The sequence below is a fragment of the Gadus morhua genome, chromosome 6, assembly GCF_902167405.1.
Source record: "Gadus morhua chromosome 6, gadMor3.0, whole genome shotgun sequence".
NCBI classification, from domain to species: Eukaryota; Metazoa; Chordata; class Actinopteri; order Gadiformes; family Gadidae; genus Gadus; species Gadus morhua.
Window position 1 is genome coordinate 2150197 of NC_044053.1, and position 27413 is coordinate 2177609.

At 47.5% G+C, this 27413-nt stretch overlaps 3 protein-coding genes across 14 annotated transcripts in view; 1 reads left to right on the forward strand and 2 right to left on the reverse strand.

Annotated features, from left to right (window-relative positions):
• Window positions 1-738: 738 nt before the first annotated feature.
• On the reverse strand, window positions 739-6347 carry LOC115545488 (uncharacterized threonine-rich GPI-anchored glycoprotein PJ4664.02). Of its 6 annotated transcripts, none has more exons than XM_030358731.1 (6): window positions 6102-6347; window positions 5577-5936; window positions 5151-5483; window positions 3239-5013; window positions 2911-3184; window positions 739-2536 (listed from the first exon to the last, which is right to left on the reverse strand). In XM_030358731.1, the coding sequence occupies exons 1-6, from the start codon at window positions 6139-6141 to the stop codon at window positions 2163-2165; spliced, it is 3156 nt and encodes a 1051-aa protein (XP_030214591.1). In that variant the 5' UTR covers window positions 6142-6347; the 3' UTR covers window positions 739-2162. The 6 variants fall into 6 exon arrangements, with proteins under 6 accessions (XP_030214591.1, XP_030214595.1, XP_030214594.1 ...); XM_030358735.1 differs by having other exon boundaries at window positions 2911-3508; window positions 4079-5013; window positions 6102-6346; XM_030358734.1 differs by having other exon boundaries at window positions 2911-3345; window positions 3616-5013; window positions 6102-6346.
• Window positions 6348-8526: 2179 nt separating this feature from the next.
• LOC115545518 (retinoic acid receptor RXR-beta-A) lies at window positions 8527-19438 on the forward strand. 6 transcript variants are annotated; one of them, XM_030358790.1, is made up of 13 exons: window positions 8562-8779; window positions 10721-10879; window positions 11930-12129; window positions 12826-12973; window positions 13690-13869; window positions 14467-14514; window positions 15033-15193; window positions 15284-15413; window positions 15545-15674; window positions 16142-16183; window positions 16294-16385; window positions 17227-17332; window positions 17638-19438. In XM_030358790.1, the coding sequence occupies exons 3-13, from the start codon at window positions 11989-11991 to the stop codon at window positions 17783-17785; spliced, it is 1326 nt and encodes a 441-aa protein (XP_030214650.1). In that variant the 5' UTR covers window positions 8562-8779; window positions 10721-10879; window positions 11930-11988; the 3' UTR covers window positions 17786-19438. The 6 variants fall into 6 exon arrangements, with proteins under 6 accessions (XP_030214648.1, XP_030214653.1, XP_030214650.1 ...); XM_030358791.1 differs by having other exon boundaries at window positions 10721-10874; XM_030358788.1 differs by lacking the exon at window positions 10721-10879 and having other exon boundaries at window positions 8527-8779.
• A 426-nt stretch (window positions 19439-19864) lies between these two features.
• LOC115545483 (FH1/FH2 domain-containing protein 3) overlaps window positions 19865-27413 on the reverse strand; it is a 73923-nt gene continuing 66374 nt past the window's right edge. For both annotated transcript variants that reach the window (XM_030358702.1, XM_030358701.1), the window contains 7 exons: window positions 27018-27137; window positions 26618-26779; window positions 26048-26238; window positions 24628-24820; window positions 23204-23384; window positions 22418-22579; window positions 19865-21914 (listed from right to left, as the gene is read on the reverse strand). In XM_030358702.1, the coding sequence (XP_030214562.1) occupies window positions 21832-21914; window positions 22418-22579; window positions 23204-23384; window positions 24628-24820; window positions 26048-26238; window positions 26618-26779; window positions 27018-27137 (1092 nt within the window). In that variant the 3' untranslated portion in view covers window positions 19865-21831. The remainder of the gene's footprint in view (window positions 21915-22417; window positions 22580-23203; window positions 23385-24627; window positions 24821-26047; window positions 26239-26617; window positions 26780-27017; window positions 27138-27413) is intronic.

Genomic DNA, 27413 nt, shown 5'->3' on the forward strand with positions numbered 1-27413 from the left:
TGTTAAAGCAGTACAATACACAAAATGCACAATAAGATTACATTTGTTTTTAAGAAAATGATCTTAGTTTTTGTTATACTAGTGAACTGTTGAATATCATTTTGAGAAATAAATGCACATGAAAAACCTTAAACATTTGGTTTGCAAAAATTATCCTTTTCAAAATTATTTGTAAAATTTCTGACTAAAACCATGCACACCAAAAACATAGTTTAAATGAAAAGGTTCTTACCGCAGAAAGGTTGATAATCCCAAAGGGGTTTTCATTTACCAAAAAGTGTTGAACTATCTTTAAATCATGCATTACCAAACCCTAGGTTAAGGAAGGCTAAGAGACTTGAGTTGTTTAGATCCAGTGCTGGACGTCCGTCCGGGTCGGCGGCTGGCTGCTGAGTGCCGTCTCTGCGTGTGTGTCCCTTCTTCCCTCTGTCCATCTCATTTCATGCAGGACTGGGGTAACCTAAGAGACAGAGGCTCAATGGAGAAAATCTGCTTTGGCTGCAATTAAGTGTGAGAGTGAAGGAGGGGGGGGGGGGGGGGGGGGGGGGGGGGGGGTGACGGCATGGGCGGGGCCTCACACGCAGAGGGGCATGGCAGGTGAACAGGGACGGGATTCCATCATGTGGTATTAAGGATTTAAGGAAGAAAATACAACTTAATAATGGGTCTACTTGTGTTGTGTTTAATCAATTTGTTTGAATCGCTTGGATGAAAAAAGAAAACATTTGCAGGCTGAAAAAAAGTATGAAGAATTTTACTTTAGGCGTGAGTGCATCATGTAGAAGTTCTAAAGGATGTTTCTCAGGCCAGACATGAACACGCATGCACTTCACTCTGTTTATCATCTCTGCTGTTTATAGCTTTAGTTTTTGGGTTTTTATAAATATTTAATCATGTTAAAAACCTGACAGTTAATCATCGGACTATATCCTTATCGGGCTGCTAATCTGAGCTCCATACTGTCAAGAGAACCACATCTGATTTGGGATTAGGCCAAATTAGAGCACATTACACCCATCCCAGTGGAGCTGAATCCTAATCTCAGGGGATATGCAAGGGAGTGACCGCCGTGTTGCCATGGCGAGCAGGCCACAAAAGGGTGTGGCGTGGGAATGTACCCGGGGTCAGGAGTAAGGGGGCAGAGGTCAGAGGTCAGAGGCAGCTGGACAGCACACAAGAGGAGAGGATGGTGAGAAAAGGGGGAGGGGCCAGAAAGGGGACATTAACATTGAACTGACCGATGCTTTCAGGGGAAGCGATCACTAAGCTATGAAACATGTCTAATGGTCCATGCAATGGACACGCCTCACACTGCACCTCGGGAACGCCAGGCTCGCCGATGCGTTGGTCTTGCATGGATTTAGAGACTTCTATTATCGTACACATTTTTTTTACCAAAAACCTTCATTAAAGATATTCCAATATTTGCGTCAAAATGGAAGAGCATTGAAACTGCTGTCAATTGAAATTATTGGTTTAGTGGAATGGAACGATGGAATATCTTAAAATGCATCCATTATTAAGACCTTACACTGATCCGTTCATCCTTTCACAGGACAATATTTAGCACATTTTCATGGATGAGTTTGCCCAAAAAACAGTAATAGAATTAAATAAACAGTATTAGTAGACGAAATCCCCAACAAACCGAACAATTGGCTGAAAGGTTCCCCTCTGATGTGGCGCCGCGGGAGGAGAGCGGGCCGGGTGAGGCCACATGCTGCCTCTGAAGGTCAAGTCACGGGGCATATCCTGGTGGTCTCAAAAAGATTCTCAGGGTCCAACTTAGGGGGTCAATATGCAAATGTTCACCCCCAAGTGAAAGGCAAAGAGCGGATCAATGTTCTCACATCACTCCTGCTGCCCGTGACTGTGGGGGAACGCCTCCACTCCAAAACGGTTTCATATTCAATGGAATCCAGGGAAACAAAAGAAGCCTGGCCCACAGCCGCATGTGTAGCACCTCAATATGAGGAGGAGAGGAACCACATGAGATGCTGCCGAACACTTGAATGCATTAATTTCAAATCCAAACGACCAAAACCTAGCCCTATGTGGAGGTCTTGAGGTCTTGAGACCTGATAAATTGAGTGAAAACTTTTGGGAAGATACCTTTTTTTTTTTATTGACACATAGATACGACATACACAAGTAAACGAAGATCAGCTCAGGCCCGCTGCGGCCCCAGCACACGTAAAACAGATGAAGTTGAGTTCTTCCGTGTCGGGTAAGGCCACCCACTGCTGCCCCCTAGTGGCCTCTAGGGCACCTGCCATGCCACAGTCATACGTCCTCTCAGCCCCGTGGCCCGGGGCCCAGTTCTGATAACAGCCATCACCCCACTTGATCCAGTACCAGAAGTTGAAGGCGTGGCGAAGCCCGAGCCAGACGTGGGGTGACGTGGCGTTCTCGGCGGCCCGTCCCACGCGGGCCTGAAGCTCCTCGCTGTGGACGGAGACCAGGGCAGTGTGGTGGGTCCTGCAGTAGCTCCACGCCTCCATCCAGGACATGTTCTTCTGAATTAAAATCAAATTTCCTTGAGGGAGGGAAAACAGAACGGATGAATTATTTTATGTTTTAATTGTTCATGAATAATTGCTGATGTGGATTACGAAATGTTTTGTATGAATAAAGATAGGCTGAGCAAGAGGCCCACCTGATAAATCTAGACTATTAGCAGTAATAGTGTTATTACTGTTAATAGTAATATTACTTAGTACTATTACTAAGTAGTAGTGGTGCCTAGCAGTAGGGTCAGAGAGGTTGCTCTTGCGTTTCAGGGTAAAAGGTGGCTGACTTGAGGTAAGATTTGATAAAGTTCAATGTGGTGAATTCTACATTGAAGAATTTAATCTCCTCATGTGGACGTTCTGTTGTGAATCAGCCTGCTCGCGGCGGTGGACTGCTTACTGGCTGGTGCTGCGGAGTGTGTCGTGGCAGTAGAGGCCGACACAGGGCTGGGTGGAACGGTTGTTGGGTTCGCTTGTGGGACCGGGAAAACTGTCTGGGTAGTTATGCTTTGGGTGACTGGTGATGAGAAGATGTGCCCGGCTGTAACAGTCTGTTGGGTGACTGGTGATGAGAGGTGCTGTTGGCTGACTGGTGATGAGAGTTTCTGTTGGCTGACTGGTGATGAGAGGTTCTGTTGGGTGACTGGTGATGAGAGGTTCTGTTGGGTGACTGGTGATGAGAGGGTCACCTGGCTGACTGGTGATGAGAGGTTCTGTTGGGTGACTGGGGATGAGAAGATGTGCCCGGTTGTAACAGTCTGTTGGGTGACTGTTGATGAGAGGATGTCTCCAGGTTTAACAGCAGTCTGTTGGCTGCCTGGTGTTGAGAGGTTCTGTTGGCTGACTGGTGATGAGAGGGTCACCTGGCTGACTGGTGATGAGAGGTTCTGTTGGGTGACTGGTGATGAGAGGTTCTGTTGGCTGACTGGTATTGAGAGGTTATGTTGGCTGACTGGTGATGAGAGGGTCACCTGGCTGACTGGTGATGAGAGGGTCACCTGGCTGACTGGTGATGAGAGGGTCACCTGGCTGACTGGTGATGAGAGGTTCTGTTGGCTGACTGGTGATGAGAGGTTCTGTTGGCTGACTGGTGTTGAGAGGTTATGTTGGCTGACTGGTGATGAGAGGGTCACCTGGCTGACTGGTGATGAGAGGGTCACCTGGCTGACTGGTGATGAGAGGATTGTAACAGCATTCTGTTGGCTGACTGGTGATGAGAGGGTTGTAACAGCAGTCTGTTGGCTGACTGGTGATGAGAGGGTTGTAACAGCAGTCTGTTGGGTGACTGGTGATGAGAGGATGTCTCCAGGTTTAACAGCAGTCTGTTGGCTGCCTGGTGTTGAGAGGTTCTGTTGGCTGACTGGTGATGAGAGGTTCTGTTGGGTGACTGGTGATGAGAGGGTCACCTTGCTGACTGGTGATGAGAGAGTCACCTGGCTGACTGGTGATGAGAGGTTCTGTTGGGTGACTGGTGATGAGAGGTTCTGTTGGCTGACTGGTGTTGAGAGGTTATGTTGGCTGACTGGTGATGAGAGGGTCACCTGGCTGACTGGTGATGAGAGGGTCACCTGGCTGACTGGTGATGAGAGGGTTGTAACAGCATTCTGTTGGCTGACTGGTGATGAGAGGGTTGTAACAGCAGTCTGTTGGCTGACTGGTGATGAGAGGGTTGTAACGGCAGTCTGTTGGGTGACTGGTGATGAGAGGGTTGTAACAGCAGTCTGTTGGGTGACTGGTGATGAGAGGGTTGTAACAGCAGTCTGTTGGGTGACTGGTGATGAGAGGTTATCTCCAGGTGTAACAGCAGTCTGTTGGCTGACTGGTGATGAGAGGATTGTAACAGCAGTCTGTTGGGTGACTGCTGATGAGAGGTTATCTCCAGGTGTAACAGCAGTCTGTTGGGTGACTGCTGATGAGAGGTTATCTCCAGGTGTAACAGCAGCCTGTTCGGTAACTGTTGATGAGAGGTTATCCCCAGGTGTAACAGCAGTCTGTTGGCTGACTGTTGATGAGAGGTTATCCCCAGGTGTAACAGCAGTCAGTTGGGTGAGTGTTGATGAGAGGTTATCCCCAGGTGTAACAGCAGTCTGTTGGGTGACTGTTGATGAGAGGTTATCTCCAGGTGTAACAGCAGTCTGTTGGGTGACTGTTGATGAGAGGTTATCTCCAGGTGTAACAGCAGTCTGTTGGGTGACTGTTGATGAGAGGTTATCCCCAGGTGTAACAGCAGTCTGTTGGCTGACTGGTGATGAGAGGTTATCCCCAGGTGTAACAGCAGTCTGTTGGCTGACTGGTGATGAGGGGATTGTAATAGCAGTCTGTTGGGTGACTGCTGATGAGAGGTTATCTCCAGGTGTAACAGCAGTCTGTTGGGTGACTGTTGATGAGAGGTTATCCCCAGTTGTAACAGCAGTCTGTTGGCTGACTGGTGATGAGAGGTTATCTCCAGTTGTAACAGCAGTCTGTTGGCTGACTGGGGAAGGCCTGGGGTTTACCTTCCTTGCTGTGGGAGGATGAAGATACAAGACATTAAGAAGACGATGGTGGTTGTAACTGATCCTTTAAATGTCATTGAATCTTAAACGATCTCCATAAATGAGTAGTGAATTCATTATTCTACTTCCATCCACGTGTACTCACCCCCCTGACAAATGAACCTGCGATTTTTTTGACATTTAATGTCATTCCATCTTCCACCATCCCTCCAAACAGCCACCACACAGTTCTGATTGTTGCCGATGGGTTGGTTGGTCTTCCAGAGGCGGAACGAGGAGCCGTCTTCGTCGGACCACCTCCAGCGGTCTTTGAAGAGGCCGATCCACACAGAGGCCTCTGTGAGGCCCCCCTGCACAGCACTGTTCTCCGCTGCAGACCGGACGCTGACCAGGTCCCTGGACAGCCCCCTGCAGTGGTCCTGGGACCTGCGCCACGACAACTTATCGGCCACAAACACGGGGCCGTGCGTGTCGTCACCTGCAAATATAAATGTTACAGTGAATTGATATGCAGGTGCTACACTGCCTGTTTACGTACAGGGTCATTTTGGCTAAGTAGAATGTGACTAACCTCCACAAACAAAGCCTCTTCTGGTGTCACATCCACTCTCAAACCACCGCCCGTCGGAGTTCATCGCTCCACAGCTCTCTGGGGTCGTAGCATTGGGCTCTCCTTCCTCCCAGTTCAGATAGACCAGCTTGTGGTCAGGCCTGGCCCAGTACCATGTGGCAGTGTCTGCCAGCCACAGTCCTATCCAGGTCCTGACGATACCGTCTGGAACTACGGCCGCCAAGCTCAGCTCATCTGAAGAGTTACCGACGGTCGCCAAATCACTGAACTCCTCTCGACAAAAATTCTGTGCACTCGTATAGTTCATTAAAACATTAACAAAGTGAAATTCTGCAGAGGTGATTTTGAAGGAACAAAAACCTGTGAATGCACAAAAAAAAATACATAAATTACATGAAGCACATTTAATGAATCACAGTTATTACACAGGACATTAAATTACAATAGATATGTTCAAATGAGATGTAATGAAAATGGCTTTTTACAGAAAGTGAGAGTAGAAACATAAAATAGACATATACGAACCAGAAATTAACAAAAAGGCCGCCGTTATAATTCCTTTCATCCTGATGAATCTCAGCCCTTTATGGTAATTCCATTAAAGAACAAAATGGACAATAATTAAACCAGCAACACCCTGGACTACCTCATGTGTTGTTCTGTGGTTAGATCCTGTGTGAGAGCAAGGGAACAAACGCAGAGGTTATAGAGACAGGTCTGAGAAAGTCACCTAACCTGTTTGCACCAATGAAGGCCGACTTCAGTGGCCATGAGTTTTGCAAGATCCTTTTACTCAACACCGCACCCTTACAAACTAATTACACAACGGTTTGAAATCCAGTGTGCCATCTGAAAGATAATAGTTATTCACTGGGCAATGTGTCCCTATTGATTATGCTAGGAACTAAATGGTTAGGGCGATGAGGAACGTGGTTTGTAACAGTCGAAGGTATTCAGGAAGTGTGACAGCCCACATAGTTTTACAAACAGGTCTGCCTATTGTTGCCCAAACACAGCTGCTTTTGAATGTGTTTTTTCTCAATATCTTTCCTCCATAAAGAAGGAAAGATTGAGAGCCGTACACTGAGCAGAGATGTCAAGGAAATCCGAAATGTATCGCCTCTAGATGGCAAAAGTCCCCGCCTTAACCCGGGCGGTGTGTCACACGCATCTCATTTTGTATCGGTGCATAATCTGAAACTGCAGCAGACTGATGTGAGAAACCAACAAAACACAGTCAGAAGGCTCACCATCTGGCATGGGGACCGACCATGTGACCGACCATGTGACCCACACCAGCCTGCTGGGTGTGTGTGTGTGTGTGGGGGGGGGGTCCAGGGGGCCCCCCTTCATTCAGTGAAAGGGATATATTTATATATATATAACTTTATTCAAGACACAGGAAGGACCATAAAGACAGCACAGTACATAAATCTAAAAAAAGAAGAATATAAAACAATGCAAAACATTTAAGAAGGTTGCAAATGAGGCATTACCAATTATAATACAAACACATTTAAAACACATACAAGCTTTGGGTCCAATGTTAGAGTAGCTAGTAGCTAGTGTCACTCTGAGAAACTACTGTATAACCACATTCATTTGGGCTTGTTATGCAGTGAGTGCTGCATGTGTTTTTTTAGTTGTATGGTGAATACCTGTATGTGTGCAACTATTTGTAATTGCATAACCCTTGGTATTTGAATAGTTTCCGTCCTTACTATCCTAGCAGTGTGGAGGGCGCTGCACACTAACCCCAGCGGGCTGAGGGAACACCACATGCGCTGTTGTGTCTTGAAAAGTGTTTATTGAGTGAATTACTATTTCCTTTAATACCTTCATCCTTGCTTGCAGATGAATTTGACAAAGGTCCATGTATGTTTCCATTGCAATACACCGACAGATATCCGTGTTTAGTTCAGCATGTGAACGACCATGCCCAACGGTCTTGGGGGTCACGGGTTGCTCTGCTGTGTTTTAAGAAACCGTCTTTAAAGACACTTTAGGATATCTGCTAAGTATTGGCATTCTGAAATTGAATGAAACGTTGACTTTGCTTTTCAGACGATGAGCCGGTTGTCCCAGTGTTCCCTGATCAACACATAGCATAGCACAGCATCATCAGCCATTTCTGGGACCACGGATCACAAAGATTAACAAAATGATAATGAAAAAATCAGGGATGTCAAGATTTTTAATACCATGCCTGTTCAGAATAAAATACATCTCATATTCATAATTATACTACATTATATAGGCTTCTTATGATTATTAGAATTATCTAAAAAATAAGTATGGCAATGGGCCATTCGTTTATTGCTGGCATTGTTTAAATGGAAACTATTGTGCAATAAGTGCTTTACTTCTCCCAGTCATTTACTTACTTCCTCAAAAAAAAATATGGAAGCAAGGTAGGCTACATTGCCCCATCTATCAACTAATGGTTAACGGTCAAAAGCTAAATATTGCTTGTATTTTTATGTATTGTAACATGTTAAGTTAACTAACGGTATGGAACACTGCAAGCAGAACTCTGTGACCAAAGACCTCCGCAACTCCCGCCCCCCCACCCCCACGCTACTAGGGGGCGGTGGAGGGACACCGTTGGTACATAAGTTTCCACATCTCCTTTCTTGTTCACGTAACCCCGAGCAGAATTAATGCCTTTTTAAAATGATACGTTGAAGCCCAACCGGCTGCCACTACCAGCTGAACATCGGTTTACTTTGTCGAAAGCAACTCAAACGTAATAATGGGGGCTATATGCATAAAAGTAGTGGATCTACTCCAAATACTGTTTGACAATATGGTTCTGGTGACCAAGGAAACGGTAGACTACGAGCAATATTTGATTTAATAAAAAATTCAAAATTAATTGAATCGTAATAAAATATTATTACATAAACGTGCTTGCATCAAGGCAGATGGGATGCATCCGATTGCATAGCCTGCGCATGCGCACTCTGGACCGGAGCCGGACGGAGCAGTGACAGCACAGTCCCGGGAGACATGTTGGCTCTAAGGACACTGGCGGAGAGCCAACATGGCCGCCTTTCAGTGTGTCAACAACAACAGCGTCAAGTTGAAGTGAGCTGGGATTGAATATCGGCCTTTGGCTCTGTCTCCGCGGCCACAGTCTCCGGACCACCAGAAAAAAAAATGATTCGCAGTAGGGTTCCCGCGATGTGTTGAACGTTAACCGGGTAAGCTGCACGCATTTTAAACGATCGCGCTATCCTCCAGCTAATGCTAAGCTAACTGTTAGCAGGACGGACCGAGTCGGAGGAGCACTCGTTCAGCTAGCAGTGCTTTAGCTAGCGGTTTAGCTTTTGAGATAATGTTCGGAATTCCCCGAAGTTGAGACCGTCGATCCCCGGTGTTCGGGATTTCTAAAAGGCAAGTTCGTCTAAAAAGCAATAAGAACCGGATTTGTGTTCCGAACCGGTCCACTTCTACGGCGACATCGAGTAACGCTCAGCCCGGGATGCTAATCCCGCAGATCTCCTCTGGTGAGCGGTAGCTCGCTGCTAATAGCATTAGCATATTGCTAATAGCATTAGCTTATTGCTTATAGCGTTATCAGCTAAACCAGCGAACACTCCGTGAGTAAGTGTTGATTGCATGTTAGAGGGGTATAGATGGGGTGCACCGGCGGGCTACTGTGAAGTGGTGATGCTCATGTGTGTGTGAAATGAACACATGAATGTATCACAGGATGTATTCATGTACGCAGACCGCGACCATATGCCAACCGTGTCGCACGTCGACATTTGGACAATATGAACAGATATCAAACATGGTCGTTCACAAACTCCTCCATTCCGTCGTGTCAGCTGTCTGGGAGCACGGAGGATTATAGATTATAGATATCGGACCGCAGGAGGAAGTTTGGCCTCAACGCCAGATCAGATTCCTCCGTCCTCAGATCTGCCAGCTCGCATTAAACCAGAAGCAGTTCGCACCAGAGCCTCCATGGGAGCTGATTGCGTTCAATAGATCAGTTTATCTGGATGGTTCCTGTGTGTTGTTGTGTAAAGAAGAAGAAGGTGGTGTAAAGGGGGGAGGTGGTGTAGAGGAGGAAAAGGTGGTGTAGAGGAGGAGTTGGTGATCAAAGTGGTAATCTAGGGGTTCATCCGATTGAAAGTACCGTCTGCTAAAGAGGGGGCACTGGGCTAAACCACAACGTTCATACTGAGATTTCCCTCTTAACAGTGTGAAATTATGTTGGCTGCACATCCCGTTTGAATGTTAAAATATAATATTATGTATTGAAGCAATTATTACGCACACATTCTGGTTACGGCTTTAACATAGAGCTGCGATCTATCCACCAGGCCAACTGGACGGACTTGTAACGTTAAGCTAATGATTTGCAGGATGTTTGTAATGTCATCTGTTCAGGTGCCATCTGTTTTGGCCTCTTTAAATCTAGGAAATGATGCGTCCTCCCTCTTCCCCTTTCAGGTCGAGCCTTTACCTTCACAAAAGTATCTAATGTAATCACTCTGTATGATCTACCCAATGGGTAACAGAAGGCCTTAGTTACCCTACAGACGCAACCAAATTGAAAAATATGTTCAATATGATCTATTACAGCCCATGGCGTCACAATTTGGATTGACGTTTACACACACGGAAAATGGAACCCAGTGTGTTCATTTTAAACTAGGGTTGCACCCCTACACAGTAAATGTAGGTAACTGCAAATTGTAAACACCAGTCCAATTAATGAATCCAATTATAGGCGTACCGTAACAACATTATACATTGGTCATAACTACTTTAATGGTGCCTTTTCTAAATTACAAAATAATATATAATTGATCGTTATAAATAGATGAGCTACATTATAGGTTAATAAAGATGCAGCTAAAAGTTCAAAGCCAAATAATACAAACAATGTTTAGGAAATGCTTACATATTCGTGTATACTACCACTAACAAAACAAGTCTGGGATTACTTGCTTCCTATTATTAATACGTAAATACTAAATATACAGCAGCTACAAATACTGAAATGGCATTTTGAGTCCATTGCTTTTTCCCCCTAAAGTAATAATAGATCTCAACTTGGTGCCATTTACTGTTCCCAGCAGTACACAGGCCTACGGTAGTGCTCATGAAGACATCCACATGTTTTATAGCCAACCAACGCGCCTCTAACCAAAAAAAGGCACAACAGAGCGGGGGAACTGCTCCCGACCTTTTGGACGAGCTGTGCTCGGATTGGAGGCCAGTCGATGACTGGGCGTAGCCTTAGGCTCCGTAGAGGAACGGGATTACATCGTTACCTGGGAGGTCAGGTTAGCTCAGCCGTCTTAATCGCCGCGTGGTGTATGTTAACATACAAAGTACTTTGATGCTTGTGCTCCTCCCTTGGTCTTTCAACAATTTTATTTACAGGGTCTAAATTATGAATATTTTAATTCGCAACCTAAATTGTTGGTGTCTTCTTCAAGGGAGTGTATGGAAAAGAGATGAGACTCGTGCGTGTTTTTGTTGCTTTGATAAACCTAATAGTTACTACATCAAATCCTGTTGATGCATATTGGCATCAACAATGTTACATATCCAATGTTATATATGCCATGTAATCAGCGTATATAATCATGTCATATTGGTGTATGTTACATTTGTAAACATAGTGGTGATGACACTCTTGACATGCTAAGCTAATGCTCTCTCCTCTTGTCTCTCCTCCTCGTCTACCCCCCCTCTTGCCTCTCCACCTGGTCTCTCCTCCTTGTCTCGCCTCGTCCTGGTCTCTGGTCTCTCCTCTCTCCCCCTCCTCTTGCCTCTCCACTTGGTCTCTCCTCTTCTTGCCTCTCCTCCTGGTCTCTCCTCTCTCCTCTTGCTCCTTGTCTCTCCTCCTCCTTGTCTCTCTTGCTCCTTGTCTCTCCTCCTCTTGCCTCTCCTCCTTGTCTCTCCTCCTCCTTGTCTCTCTTCCTCCTGGTCTCTCCTCTCTCCTCTTGCTCCGTGTCTCTCCTCCTCTTGCCTCTCCTCCTCCTTGTCTCTCTTCCTCCTGGTCTCTTGCTCCATGTCTCTCCTCCTCTTGCCTCTCCTCCTTGTCTCTCCTCCTCCTTGTCTCTCTTCCTCCTGGTCTCTCCTCTTGCTCCGTGTCTCTCCTCCTCTTGCCTCTCCTCCTTGTCTCTCCTCCTCCTTGTCTCTCTTCCTCCTGGTCTCTCCTCTTGCTCCTTGTCTCTCCTCCTCTTGCCTCTCCTCCTTGTCTCTCCTCCTCTTGCCTCTCCTCCTTGTCTCTCCTCCTCTTGCCTCTCCTCCGTGTCTCTCCTCCTCCTTGTCTCTCTTCCTCCTTGTCTCTCCTCCTCTCCTCTCTCCTCCTCTTGTCTCCCCAGACCTTGAGATCTCAGACAGGTCCTAGTCGCTCTTCTCTGCACTAGGCAGCCTGACAGCCATGTCCTCACAGCAGCCCAACAGCTCCGCCTCCAACAGTCCCACCTCCATCCTGGGCTCCCCCTTCTCCGTCATCAGCCCCTCTCTGGGCTCTCAGTCCGTCACGTCCTCCCTGGGCTTTGGACCCATCAACAGCAGCCAGGTATGTTCCACTGACTAATCGTTGACCCCCCACACAACCTCTTCCTCACACTCTGGGGGTGTTTGGGGAAGCAGGGAAGAATTGCCAGGCTAATGTTTGGGTGCCCCCGCCTCTGGATCTGGGGATGAAGAGCTTTCAGACACCGTTTTTTTTAAAATACTATTTTACTCTCAACGATTATTTATATGAATGGAATAGATTTCTGGTTCAACTGCCTTTAGTTTTTCTAGCGGCTTGGTGAAAACCAGGCCAAAACCTTGAATAAAGAACATTCTTATTCATCTAATGTACACGATGTGTCCATAATTACCCATTTCAGCGCTCTAAATTCAATTTAATTTGTAATGACCTTAATCAACACTACGGTCTCAAAGATTTTAACAAGCCCAATATTTATGACACCCAAAGTTTTCTGCATATTTGAAATGTCCACGGACTACGCCATCACCTAAAGCATCCATCTCAGCCTTCCAAGGTGGCCTAAACGCTGACGATGGCCCAAGTGTCAGTATGTCTTTGCAGGCGCTCCGTGTGTGAGTTGCTAAGTAACACAGCAGCACCACAGTGTTCAACATGTAGTCTGGTTTCATGTCCAGACAACCGACCCAGACCGCTAACCCCCCGGGCCGCGGTGGGCCTCAGGCCCTGCTCCAGTCATCTGTACCGCCTCTTCCCCTCCTCCCTCCGTCCGCTCAGATCAACTCGCCGGTGTCCGGGATGCACGCCATCAGCAGCTCTGACGACGTCAAGCCCCCGTTCGGCCTGCGGCCGATGTCCGCCCACAGCCCCGGGATCATGCTGTCCCAGAAGCGCCTGTGTGCCATCTGTGGAGACCGCTCCTCAGGTGAGCCGCGGCCCGCGCACCACCTCCCCGTTTACATCCATCACCAGAGCCTTTCAATAAGTACATTGGTCAGAAGGAAGAGGAACAACAAGTGGTCCCCGGGGACAGGAAGGATGTTCATAGGACCAACAATCACTGGGTAAACTCATTCCCTCTACACAACAAAGATAGCTAGGATGATAACAACATCCAATAATAGCGTGAACAGTAAGTGCCAGGGCGTACAATAAGTGCGTACATTAAGTGGCAGGCCGTACAACATACAATGAGTTTACATTAAGTGGCAGGACGTACCACATACAATGGGTTTACATTAAGTGGCAGGACGTACCACATACAATGAGTTTACATTAAGTGGCAGGACGTACCACATACAATGGGTTTACATTAAGTGGCAGGTCGTACAACATACAATAAGTGCGTACTTTAAGTGCCAGGACGTACAACATACAATATGTGCAAGGATAAACAATGTACAATCAGTGTGTACATTAATTGCCAGGATATACAATTAGTGTGTAAGAGGGCGGGATGATGTCCATGCAGATGTACACTGAGTACCGGTTGGGGGGTGGGACCTGTCACCCAGAGGCCCGGGTTCCCTGTTCAGTAGCTCCATCACAGGCTCTAACGGGAGCCAACGCAGACGCGGGAGAGCGCTACAGAACAGGGAACACGGATTCGGCCGTTACATCCTGTTACACCCCCCCCCCCAGGGAAGCACTACGGCGTGTACAGCTGCGAGGGCTGCAAGGGCTTCTTCAAGCGCACGGTGAGGAAGGACCTGAGCTACACCTGCAGGGACAACAAGGAGTGTCTGGTGGACAAGAGGCAGAGGAACCGCTGCCAGTACTGCCGGTACCAGAAGTGCCTGGCCATGGGCATGAAGAGAGAGGGTAGGGGCGCGCACACACGCACACACGCGCACAGACACACACACACACACACACACACACACACACACACACACACACACACACACACACACACACACACACACACACACACACACACACACACACACACACACAGTGCAGAACAAATTTGATTGATTACACACAGTGCGACTGTAAGGTATATTATTTGTTTTACATACTACACGATATATATTGCCAGTTCAGAGGCAAGGTGGGTTTTAATCTTATTTGCAGTAACAGTGGATACCTGTTGTTGTTGTTGTTATTATTATTAAGCCAATAATTCATTACTTGACTCCAAAGGGAATGGTCTTTTAGAAGTAGTGCTACAGAGTGTCTCTCAGAGTGGCGTGGGTATTTTTAAATTGGATTACCGTCGATAATTGAGCAGCTTTGGGGATCATGAAGTCCAGGTCCCACACACAAACGCCCGTTATTAGATCTCCAATAGATGTTTCCTCTCATGTGATTATTGAAGGTAGGAGTCTGAGATGGTGGCGGGCTGAGGAGAGCTTAGTGTTACTAGCTACATAGCTAACCCTCTCTTCTGTTTCTCCTCTTCTACTCCTCCTGCAGTGGTCCAAGATGAACGTCAGAAATGTAAGGAATTGAGAAAGGCTCTTGGTATGGCTGAAGGTTATACTACAAATGTTATATTACCAATTTACCTGTTGTTGTTGTTGTGTAGACGTAGCCTGTATGAATTTGCCAATTTTCCAAAGTATTGGACTGTATTTCAAATTTCCCTCTCCGGTCCTAGTGTTGACCTCTGCTCTCTGAGTTTTGACCTCTACTGTCCTCGTGTTGACCTCTACTGTCTTAGTGTTGACCTCTACTGTCTTGGTGTTGACCTCTACTGTCCTGGTGTTGACCTCTACTGTCCTGGTGTTGACCTCTACTGTCCCGGTGTTGACCTCTACTGTCCCGGTGTTGACCTCTACTGTCCTAGTGTTGACCTCTACTGTCCTGGTGTTGACCTCTGCCCTCTTGATGCTGACCTCTGCCCTCTGGGTGCTGACCTCTCCCCTCTGGGTGTTGACCTCTGGGTGCTGACCTCTCCCTCTGGGTGCTGACCTCTGACCTCTGGGTACTGGGTGCTGACCTCTCCCTCCCCCCCCCCCCCCCCCCCCCCCCCTCCCCAGCGGTGCAGGAGGAGCGCCAGAGGAACCGTGAGCGTGAGGGCGAGCTGGAGTGCAGCATGGCGGTGAACGAGGAGATGCCCGTGGAGAAGATCCTGGAGGCGGAGACGGCGGTGGAGCAGCGGACAGAGCTGCACTCGGACGGAGGCTCCGCCACCAGCTCTGTGAGTCCCGCCGCCCCCCCCCCGGGAGCCCCCCCCCTTCCCCCGGGACCCCCCCCTCGGTCTTTACTGTGGTGCCCCGTGTCGTTGCAGCCCCACGACGCCGTGTCCAACATCTGCCAGACGGCGGACAAGCAGCTGTTCGCCCTGGTGGAGTGGGCCAAGAGGATCCCCCACTTCAGCGAGCTGCCCCTGGACGACCAGGTCATCCTGCTGAGAGCAGGTAACACCCCCACCCTAAAACCCCCAAAACAACCCCACCACCACCCTGACCCCAGCACCTAACCCCCCCACAGCAGGTATGATTGTGTTGTCGGCCCCTCTAACCTCCAAGGCGCTGTCTTGTCCTGCTAGGATGGAACGAGCTCCTCATCGCCTCCTTCTCCCATCGCTCCATCGCCCTGAAGGACGGAGTCCTGCTGGCCTCTGAGCTGCACAGGGACAACGCCATGCACAGCGCAGGAGTGGCAGCCATCTTTGACAGGTAGGGGATAACTGTCCTCTCATTGGCTGACTGTTGATGACCACTGGATCTCATTGATACTGTATAATGAACACTGGATCTCATTGATACTGTATAGTGACCACTGGATCTCATTGATACTGTATAACGACCACGTGATCTCATGTACTGACGGTATAATGATCACTGGATCTCATGTACGGACTGTATAACGACCACTGGATCTCATTGATACTGTATAATGATCTCTGGATCTCATGTACTGACTGTATAATGATCACTGGATCTCATGTACTGACTGTATAATGATCACTGGATCTCATGTACTGACTGTATAATGATCACTGGATCTCATGTACTGACTGTATAATGATCTCTGGATCTCATGTACTGACTGTATAATGATCACTGGATCTCATGTACTGACTGTATAATGATCACTGGATCTCATGTACTGACAGTATAATGACCTCTTTAATTTCCTGCAGGGAGAGCATTCAGAGTGCAGAAGTGGGGGCAATATTTGACCGGTAAGGCCCTGTGAAGGGACCCCTGTATTTGTCCTGTGTTTGTGTGTTGGCTCGTTCAGGTACATGGCCTCCGTCCTCCCCTGTTCTTACCGCTCTGTTCCACTCTGCAGGGTTCTCACCGAGCTCGTCAGCAAAATGAGAGATATGCAAATGGACAAGACGGAGCTAGGCTGTCTCCGAGCCATCGTCCTCTTTAACCCAGGTAAGATGTGGTCTTTAACCAGGTCTGAAGCTCTTTAACCCAGGTCAGATGAAGCTCTTAACCAATGTATGAAGCTCTTTAACCCAGGTAAGATGTGGTCTTCTACCCAGGTCAGATGAAGCTCTTAAACCAGATCAGATGAAGCTCATTAACCCAGGTGTAATATGTAACTATATAATTGTATACGTGCTAATCTCGCCCACTTTTTTGCTTCCAGTGCAGTAGTCTGAGTGCTGCAGTAGAGGTTAACCCTTCAGTCCACTAGTCTCTCTGAGTACTGCAGTAGAGGTTAACCCTTCAGTCCACTAGTCTCTCTGAGGGCTGCAGTAGAGGTTAACCCTTCAGTCCACTAGTCTCTCTGAGGGCTGCAGTAGAGGTTAACCCTTCAGTCCAGTAGTCTCTGAGTACTGCAGTAGAGGTTAACCCTTCAGTCCAGTAGTCTCTCTGAGGGCTGCAGTAGAGGTTAACCCTTGTGTCAGTAGTCTCTGAGGGCTGCAGTAGAGGTTAACCCTTCAGTCCACTAGTCTCTCTGAGGGCTGCAGTAGAGGTTAACCCTTCAGTCCACTAGTCTCTCTGAGGGCTGCAGTAGAGGTTAACCCTTCAGTCCAGTAGTCTCTCTGAGGGCTGCAGTAGAGGTTAACCCTTCAGTCCACTAGTCTCTCTGAGGGCTGCAGTAGAGGTTAACCCTTCAGTCCACTAGTCTCTCTGAGGGCTGCAGTAGAGGTTAACCCTTCAGTCCACTAGTCTCTCTGAGGGCTGCAGTAGAGGTTAACCCTTCAGTCCACTAGTCTCTCTGAGGGCTGCAGTAGAGGTTAACCTTCTCCCCCCCTGTGTGTCCTAGATGCTAAAGGGCTGTCCAACACCGCTGAGGTGGAGCTCCTCAGGGAGAAGGTCTATGCATCACTGGAAGCCTACTGCAAACAGAAGTACCCCGAACAGCAGGGAAGGTGAGAGACCAGACACGGCCTAGCGCAACCACGCAGCACCCTGCAGATAGAACGGATGCATACGCTGCAGCACGCACGCACGCACGTACACTCAGAAGCAGACACACAGACGTACACACAGACAAGCGTGCACGTACACTCAGAAACAGACACACAGACGTACACACAGACAAGCATGAACGTACACTCAGAAACAGACGCACGCACACACCCATGTGCACGTACACTCTGAAACGGACACACAGACCAGCCACACACATTTAAAGACGGCGGTCCGACTAAACGACGGGCCTTCCTCCATCCAGGTTTGCCAAGCTCCTGCTACGCCTGCCCGCACTGCGTTCGATTGGCCTGAAGTGCTTGGAGCATCTGTTCTTCTTCAAGCTGATAGGTGACACACCCATCGACACGTTCCTCATGGAGATGCTTGAAGCGCCCCACCAGTTATCTTAGGGAGGAGGTTCAGACGGGCTTTTGGGTGGAGCTGGAGTGGGACTGCACTTTTATTCTTTTTTTGTTTTGTGGATTTAACAATTTGTCTCACTGCTGTCTGTGTCGGCCTATTTTAGCGCCTCGCAGACGAGCTTTCTAGACCAAACGATCTATGAGCTGGTGTGGGGAACACCAGCGTACCGTACATTAAAGTACTGCTCATATTAGGACATCGTCAGTACTGGTGCTATATATTGAAAAAAAAAAAAGATTTCGGAAGTAATTGATGTAAAATGTCTTTTTTTAAATTGAAAAGATTTGTTCCTTTACCGGAGCTAAAATGTTGGTATCCATTTTTATAACTATGCTTTTTAGAATCCCCAAATGATAAGCTTCAGTTTTTAATTCCATGGTCTTCAAAACCTGTTTTTAAAAGTAAGGTTGAGATCATGGGTATGCAATAAAGATGTAGTTTTCCCCCTTTTTCACAATTTGTAATTCAAATCAGAACTTGAGTGGGAGGGGGGAGGGGGGGGGGGTAATTTTTCCTGTCTAATCTCAGTAAAGTACTGACCTTACTGTACCAAACACTCTGTGTACTGTGTCTAAACATAGCGCCTCGTGGATTTGATTCTGAGATAAGAAACGCGTAACATCGTGGCAGTAAACCTTGAGTCCACACGGAAGGAGGCCAGGCTAGTGTGGAGCTAGCTTTGTTCACTAGGGTTCCTTTTTTGTTGTTTTTTGCGCTTTTTTGTAAATCTAATCACTTTGCAGTTAATGCATAGACTGCACTGCACACTTGCTATATGCTATTTTTAAAACATACTATTTTCGAATGATTGGCCAAAAAATGGTCAGGTTTTGTACTTGGTGCTATTCCAGATTCACTCATTCGGTGAGGCCATTCACTCAACGACAAACATAAATTATGCAAGAAATTAAATTCCCTCAAATTTCTAATTGAGCAGTTGAACCCGAACCCTGCATCACGCATCCCTCCAGTCCGCCTTCAGGGGTTTTACTAAGTAAATCATCGTCTGGTGGAAAGGGAAAATTCAATTTGTAATTTATATACAATTATATGGTACTGTGCAAAGATTGTTCAGGGAAAAAATGCTCTATATGAATAGATTTGGATAATGTGGTCAGGAGATACAAATTGTTATTATTGATATTTTCTCTGGTTTAGTTTCCAACTATTATTACGCAGAATGTGTCTTAGGTTGCACTGGATTTTCTAAGACTCGTTCAGCATTGCAATTTCTGTTTGGCTTTTTCCTTTTTTATTTTGGTGCTCTTTAGTTCTATTTCCCTCCCCTCAGAGTTATTAGTTAATGTCTTCTTCATCTTGCTGTCTTGTGCATTGTTTATTAAAAGGCAAAAACCCAAATCACAACTACAGATCCATAGATCTCCACCACCACCATACTTCTGTATGATTGACTGTCTGTGAAGCTCAGATCAAGTGGATTATTGTCATTGGCTTCTGTACATGCTCGATTGGCGTTTGATCTCCTCGATCAGCAGATGTTTGATCGGATCGATCGGCAGACGTCAGATCGTCTTGATCGGCAGACGTTAGGCCGGATCGATCAGAAGCATTAGATCGGTTTCTTGCAGCATGGGGTTGTTTGGGTTCCAAAATAAAAACAAAAGGCAGATCTGTCTGTTCCCGGACTCTTTTTCTTTCCTGTTTTTAATTGAATTAATGTGTTATTGAATGCTTGTTTGTTTTTTCTTGTACATTTTTCTCTCTGCCCTGAAAAAACGAATCTTTCCAATCCACTAGCAAATAAAAAGCCAGATGACTGCGGTCTGTCTGGCTTTCCAAATGCATCTCTGAGGCGATTCATGTCAAAAGGAAGGACTGATGTATTTCCTGTACAGGTCAGCCAGAGCGGCACCCTTCTTGAATTGAGACGTCCGCTAATTCACCGGTCACACACAAGGTTCCTATAGCCCATACACATGGTTGGGGCAGGGAAAGGGACCGGTCTGCTGTATGCGCAACAGTGGCACCGTAAGGAGAGTGCTATGAGACATTTAAAAAGGTCTTGTGAGAACGGCAGGTAGGCAGAAAGGCAATGGAAACACGTCTTTAGGTCAGCCTCTTTATTGTAATCGTTACAATTGTGTTTTGGATGCGAGGTGAGCGAGTGTGGAGTTGCCCTCGTGTCCCTGGTGGTGTATGGGCTCCGTGATGGTAGGGCTAATACACACGCAGGACCTAGGGCCGCATGGAGTGCAAATCAAAGGCTTCCGGAGAATACCACCGGAGAAACTGTCTGACCACTGCATTCGTCAACTTTCAAGTTTGCACAGTTTAAACACAAAGAAACAAGACGGACAAAACAAAACCTCTGAGATTCAGACCTCCCCTTGCGTAGCAGGAGGTCCCACATCTTATAGAAACCATGCAGGGCTTGGTTTAGCTTAAATAACGCATTTCTTAGAATAATACTGCTTTTGACTATAATACACTATTCTACACAAGGAGCCACACATGGAAGATGAACAGGAACGTTTACATCATTTTACAGCAATCCTTTACATGGTTGTCTTCCTGTCGTCTGCCATTTGACCCAACTAGTAAAATGGGAGAAAAGGTCGTACACTTCTGACAGGTCCCATGCTACAAAAATCTCTTTAAGGTGCTCGAAATCTTCCAGTAATTTCTGAAGAACTATGAAATGAAGATGTGCGGCTTAGTCAATATAATGGATCATTCTGAATGCCTATCGATTAGTGACCTGTTTGAACAATATGAGAACTTCACGCAACAGTAAAAACAGTATCGCCAAGGGCTGTCTACATTTACAGCACAATCTTGGCGTTTCCAGGTTTATTTGATTATTTGTAAGCATTTTGCCTCCCTGTTTCATGTGTCTAAAAATATTTTGGCTCTTGGTTGTGTGCTTTTTATAACAATGATATTTGAAAGAACAGTTGATCCGTTTCATAAAAGTAATTTATAAAGTATAATATGGAGACAAAATATGAATCTACTGTGGAGAGAAACGAGAATGATCCATACAGTAAGGCAACTGAAAAGAGCTGATCTGCTGACCCCTACATCAGCAGAGAGTTTAAAGCTATTGACCTATAGTGAACTGGTTCATCTGTGACAAATTAAGTCCAGGTAGTTGGGGTAAATAGATTTGGGCTCTTGATTGGACGACTCCAGCTTGTGAGGTCAACACTCACCATCCACCTGTTTGCTTTACTAACATTTTCTTGCTTCCGTATCCCTGAAAATGTTTAAATAAATAAGTGGTTGAAAGGCACTGTTAAATCTGTAGCTCGTCTTAAATAACAGTCTAACACACTGGAAATCTTTACTGGAAAATGTTAGATTGTGTCTGTAATTGATAAGTTAATTATTTTTAAAGCGGGACTTGATAAACTGATGATGTAGCAAAACAGCTTCAATTAGGGACAATAGTTTTTTTTCTATATATAAACTTGTGGAATTGTTAGTGCTTTCTGTTTATATTTATTACTATAAATTCTAGTAAGTCAGTTATTTTTAACCTTGCTAGACTTCCACATGTATGGGTGTTCCCGCTGCGACATCATGGACACATGTTGACCACACCTGGAATGCCTTCGGAGGGAACTCCTGTCCTATCGCTGCCTCATACTGGATGCCCATTTGGTTCATGTTGGATGCCCAAATTTGGTTTCATACTGGATGCCCATATTTGGACATCTGAACAGATCCCCAACACTCCCTCGATCCAGCGACTTCCTCCAGTGCAACTCATCCTCCCCGGAGTACCTTCTCTATCAGGACCTGAGAGGAGAATCAGTCTGCCTCCCATGACACGAACAGAACCAGGGTGATGTGGAGCACTGTCCAGTCGGCAGACAGGGGACATCATTAAAGATCTGATCATTAGATATCAAATCATTAAAGGTCAGATCATCAAAGATCAAATCATTGGAGATCAAATCATTGGAGATGGGCTTTTAGTGCCTAGTGGACTGAAGGGGGTTGGATGAGTGCAAGTAAGGGCCAATCAGAGCGTCTGCGTGCCTCGGTGTCCAATAGGAAGCTGTTCTCCTCACACCTGCATCTCCTCCCCAGCTGATAGGCCGAGGGCGTTGGCCTCCTCAGCCGTCAGCCCGTTCTTCAGGGTCCTCCTCACTGAGACCACAGGAGAGGGGAGAGAGACAGGGGGGTGGGAGGGAGACCGTCAGGGCAGCAGTATGGACCATGGCAAGTCTTCCAAATAGGATTTTAGATTCAGAATTATTAAAACGTCTAAGCTCAAACTTTGCCATTATTCACAATTTATCCATTAACTCACACTCATAAAATGTGTGTGATTAATCTCCCCTGATTTTGCCTTAAACACCCTGATTTCGACGTCAACTCCCCTGATTGTGCCTTAAACTCCCCTGATTGTGCCTTAAACTCCCCTGATCTTGGCCTAAACTCCCCTGATTCTGCCATAAACTCCAATGATTCTGCCTGAAACTCCCTGATTTTGGCCTAAACCCCCTGATTGTGGCATCAACTCCCCTGATTGTGCCTCAACTCCCCTAATTTTGGCCTTAACCCCCCTGATTTTGGCCTAAACTCCCCAAATTGTGCCTTAAACTCCCCTAATTTTGGCCTTAAACCCCCTGATTTTGGCCTACACTCACGTGACTTGCGGTTGGGCCGGCTCCGCCTCCTTTCGCGGGGGGCCGTGCGCGGGCCGGGCACCTGGGTGACCGAGCGCACGATCCGGTCCATGATCTCGTCGGCCGTGTCGTCGGTGCCGTTGACCGGGTCTTCGCTGGCCGAATCCCACAGAGGAACGCGCCCTGTGGGTCAGAACCCATCAGTACGTCCTCTCATCTTACTGTTCAATGTCATTCACGGAGGAGAGCTCAGCATGTTGCCCAGCGATTACCCAAACGGACCGAGCATCGGGGATCAGACCCAGAGCCCTCCGGCTCCAGGGCCACATCTCAACCACGACACCTGGACCCGGGCCGATGAGGTCCAGTAGGGCCGGGTGTCAAGGTCAATGCTGCTGACCTCTGGTGCTGTAGTGTCCTTACGTGGGGTCGTAGGGTCATGGGGTTGTGTGTAAAGGTCACTGACCTCTGGTGCTGTAGTGTCCTATCGTAGGGTCATGGGGTCATGCCTAAAGGTCACTGACCTCTGGTGCTATAGGCCGTGGTGCTGTAGGGTCCTAACGTGGGGTCGTAGGGTTGTGTGTAAAGGTCACTGACCTCTGGTGTGTAGTGTCCTATCGTAGGGTCATGGGGTCATGCCTAAAGGTCACTGACCTCTGGTGCTATAGGCCGTGGTGCTGTAGGGTCCTAACGTGGGGCCGTAGGGTCGGGTGTAAAGGTCAATGCTGCTGACCTCTGGTGCTGTAGTGTCCTAACGTGGGGTCAAAGGGTCGTGGGGTCATAGGGTCGTGTCTAAAGGTCGCTGACCTCTGGTGCTGCAGGCCCGGGTTCGTCCTCTCAGCCCCGGGACGGCCGAGCCCCCGCCCTCGCCGCCGGCCCCCCCGCCGCTCCTCAGGACGGCCTTCATGTTCTCGTGCTCGGCCTCGTCCTGGGCGCTGCGGAGGCCCTCCAGCGGGCCCTCGGACCCCGCCCCGCTGAACTTGCCGCTCTGGAGGGAGGGGGGCATCAGGGGGGGGGGGGGGTTAGACACGAGCAGAGCGGGACGGACAGCAGGACACGAGACGCTACAGGCTGGTTAGTGAGGATGGACAACACCGGAACACACACCAGTGTGTGTGATGCACAATACGCGGTGTGTGTGTGTGTGTGTGATACACGCGTACTGTACACTAATATGTGGTGTGGTTGTGTGTGCTTGCTACACCCCGGGGGTTCCTGGTGTGGTCGGGGCGTGGCCGCCCACACCCTGTGTGTTGTGATTCATGACAGAAAGCCGTCTGCACACGCAGTGCACCCCTTTACGAAAGCACCGCTCCCACAGCAACGGGTTGGTTCCTCATTCTCAAGAGGCGCACACACAGACACACACACACACAAAGGCACACACACACACACACACACACAGGTTGTTCCTGTCAATCTCCGCTTACGAAACCACTTGGGCTCATTTCACAATAAAAGGGACACACATTGTTAGAGGATTAAGTTTCATCATGGCAGTAGACAGTCCCATGCTCTTGTTCACAAACACAGGCTCCCTACCTCTCCATCTCCTTCGTCCTCGCTCTACACAGAACACATTCAGGGAGAAATAAAACAAATCATTGGTTCTTCATATTTGTAGATGAGCTCCACTTTGTCCCATTCGCTGTACTGCCTGTTCCCCCTCGCAGCGCTGTGAGGCCTGCCCGTGTGAGTAGGCAGTAGGCCTACCTCTGTGAGTAGGCAGTAGGCCTACCTCTGTGAGTAGGCCCTCCCGTGAGAGTAGGCAGTAGGCCTACCTCTGTGAGTAGTCCTACCCGTGTGGACGGGCCGGTTCTCTCTTCCTCACCGGAAGGCCTCGTGTCAAAGGTCACGGCTAACATCTGGTTTCTATACATTGCGCCTCCCTAACGAGCAGCCTAACCCCTGCTGGGCAGTCACCGCTAACGGCTGCCTCTATGTTACATCACATTTATTAAAGTGATTGAAACTATTAAACCTTTGGCCAAAGTGACATACAGTAAGTTCTAGCCCCAAAAGTGCAGGTATCCTTCGAGTACAAACAGCTCATCTGTGTGTCTGAGGGGTCATGCCGGGGTGGGGTCCGGCCCCAGAACGTGACGGTTCCAGACCCCCTGTCCCTGTCCGGTCCAGGGTACAGACCCACGGACACGCGGACGGGCTCCGACTCTCGGTTGGGAGGGGCAGCTCTGAGAGGCACACTACGGGGTGGGACGGGCGCGGCTTACGTCAGTGATCATCTTCCCGCGGGTCTTGTTCCTCTCGCGGTGGTTGGCCCTCTTCTGCCTCTGCTGTAGCACCCTCTCCCGCGTGGTGCGGTACTCCAGTGCGAACTCGCTCAGGATCTTGCTGAAGCGGTGGATGCTGACCTTGCGGATGGCGTAGGTGGGGTGCCCCAGGAACAGCAGGAAGGCGTGGAACCTGCGGGCGGGCACACCGTGAGCACCACCACTCCAGATATAACTTATATAACATCCTAATATTCTAATAGACTAATATACTTAACTGATGTAATATCCTCTGTATAATATCCTCAAATTGCAGTAAATCAAATGCGACTACAAAGTACAAATGGACCTACTGACTATTCTGGGATGTACAATGTTGACGGGTGCAAGTATTGTACGTGTGTGTTAGGGCTGTCAACGAATATTCGAAGTTCGAATATTCGTTCGAAATGTATCCAAAAACGCGAATTCGAACGTGAAAATTAATATTCGAATGTGAAAAAACACTCCCGCGGTACAAGCGCCTCTATCTGCTTTGTGAATGAGCCTCTGTCTGTTCGCGATGTCCCTCATAATATTCGAATGTGAAAAAACACTCCCGCGGTACAAGTGTAACAGACTAGTATTGTGAAGAGCGAATGTATTTTATCCCCTCGGGGTTTCCGTACTTGGATATAGGTATTCCAGCTCGGCTATGCCATTCAATAAGCATCCGAAGTAGAGCTCAGGGAGCTAGTAGTCTGGCTGGTGAAAGCTGCTATAACGCAATGTTCTCGGCAAAGTCCGAGACAGCTTTTTTTTCATGAATCCGAACGGTGCGTAGTGCGAAGTGCCCTTTCGCTGGCATGGTGGAAGACGTAGGCGACATGCATATCTTTCTTTATCGATTTTAATAGGCCTTCTCGATAAATGGTAACTTGGTAAGCAAAGCAAGGAACGTTACCACTAGCATACTTTGTAACATTCAGAAGCGGGCGTCTTCTTCAGATTACTATAGTTTGCGCGCTTGCAGGTGTGGTGGTGAAATGCAAGCGATACAAAGTTGTGGCTTTTCATGATTAGGCCTCCACGTTACTGGGCTGTTTATAGGATATATATATATCCCGCTAATTTGAACCATGGTTTTGTCGCATTATTGACATATTGACGGCAACTGCGTAAAATACGCAACCAGATATTCGAATAGTTCGAATTCGTGATTTTTTTCCAAACGAACATTCGAATGTCATTTTTGAGCAATTTTGACAGCCCTAGTGTGTGTTAGGGCAGCTCATGATATTTGATTTTTCTGTCATCAAATATGACATTGTGATATTTACACATCCATCGATATGAATATCCCACTTGCGTGTATCAGAATTTCAACACTCAACAATTTATCGTTCAGCCCTAGGGTGGGTGTATGTATGTATTCACTCACCTATTGACTATTCTCCGATGTACGATCATCAGGATGATTATTCTCTCGGCGCAGTCTTTCAGGAAGTCCGACATCTTCTGCTTCAGCGCTGGCTTCATCTCGTGTTTGGCGATGACCTTCAGGTGGTCCCAGGATGCTTTGCACCGTCGCTCCATCTGGACCAGATTATCCTGGAGCTGGTCAAAATCCACCTGGGAGGAGCCATGCAAATAATAATTATTGTACGTTGTACGTCCTGGCACTTAGAAATAGTACTTAGCATTGTGTAGCGTCTTATCCTAGCTGTCTGTAGTATACAGGGAATTGGTTTAACCTAGTGATGGTTAGTGCTTGGCACTTGGTTTCTTGAACATCCTTACTGTACCGACAGAGATACATAGTTGTATCTCTTCTTCTGACAAATGTATTGCAAGTTATTGCAAGTCGCTTTGGATGAAAGCATCGTCTTAATGGCCAAAACTAAATGTAAATATCTCTGTAGGTTTAGGGTTTAGGGTAAGATGCATATATTACGGACAGATCGATGTTTAGTAAAAGTTAAACAAACAAAACGCTTTTTTGTTGGCTGACCTTTGCCGAGCGAGTTATGGCGCCAATCTCAGAATACAGGTCGGAACTCTCTGGAAACTTGTCGACCACGATGGAGCAGACGTGGTGGAGGAGCGACTGCTTGTGGACCGTGTCCTTCACCTCCGGAACCTTCTCCAGGTAGCTCAGCTCGAAGCCCTTTGCCTGCAGAGGGACCACAGAGAACTTACTCACAATACACACGCACAATACATATACACAATACATACTTACACACAATACATTCATACGTACGTACAGTACGTACGTACATACTCAAAATAAATACTAAGTAGCATTTGTAGCTAGCTGATGTTAACTATATTATACTATGCTTACATGACATTATATTGATATTATATTTTGAGAGAGAGCGAGAGAGACAGAGAGGGCGTTTCCTCACATTGGTGCCGTTCAGGAAGTTGCCGATGGACAGCAGCGTTCCCAGAATGCAGCGCAGCGTCTTGTTCTTCTCTAATTGGTCCATCCCTTCCTTCAGGTCCTGAAGAGGCTCGGCCACTTCCTGTAAGAGCAGGAAGAGCCAACCGTTACAGAGGTGAACAACATGTCACCTGCTTCTGTCTGCAGAGCTGGCTGCAGGTCCGGTCTGCTCCTGGAGTCAGGAACCATGACTAAAGCGACTCAGTGTTCATCAAGAGACACAGGAGTCACCTCTAACCTGATACATCCTCCCTGCAGCCTGCCTAGGGTGAGTGTGAGGGTTAGGGTGAGGGTGAGGTTTAGGATGAGGGTGAGGATGTGGGTGAGGTTTAGGGTGAGGGTTATCCTAGGGGAATCC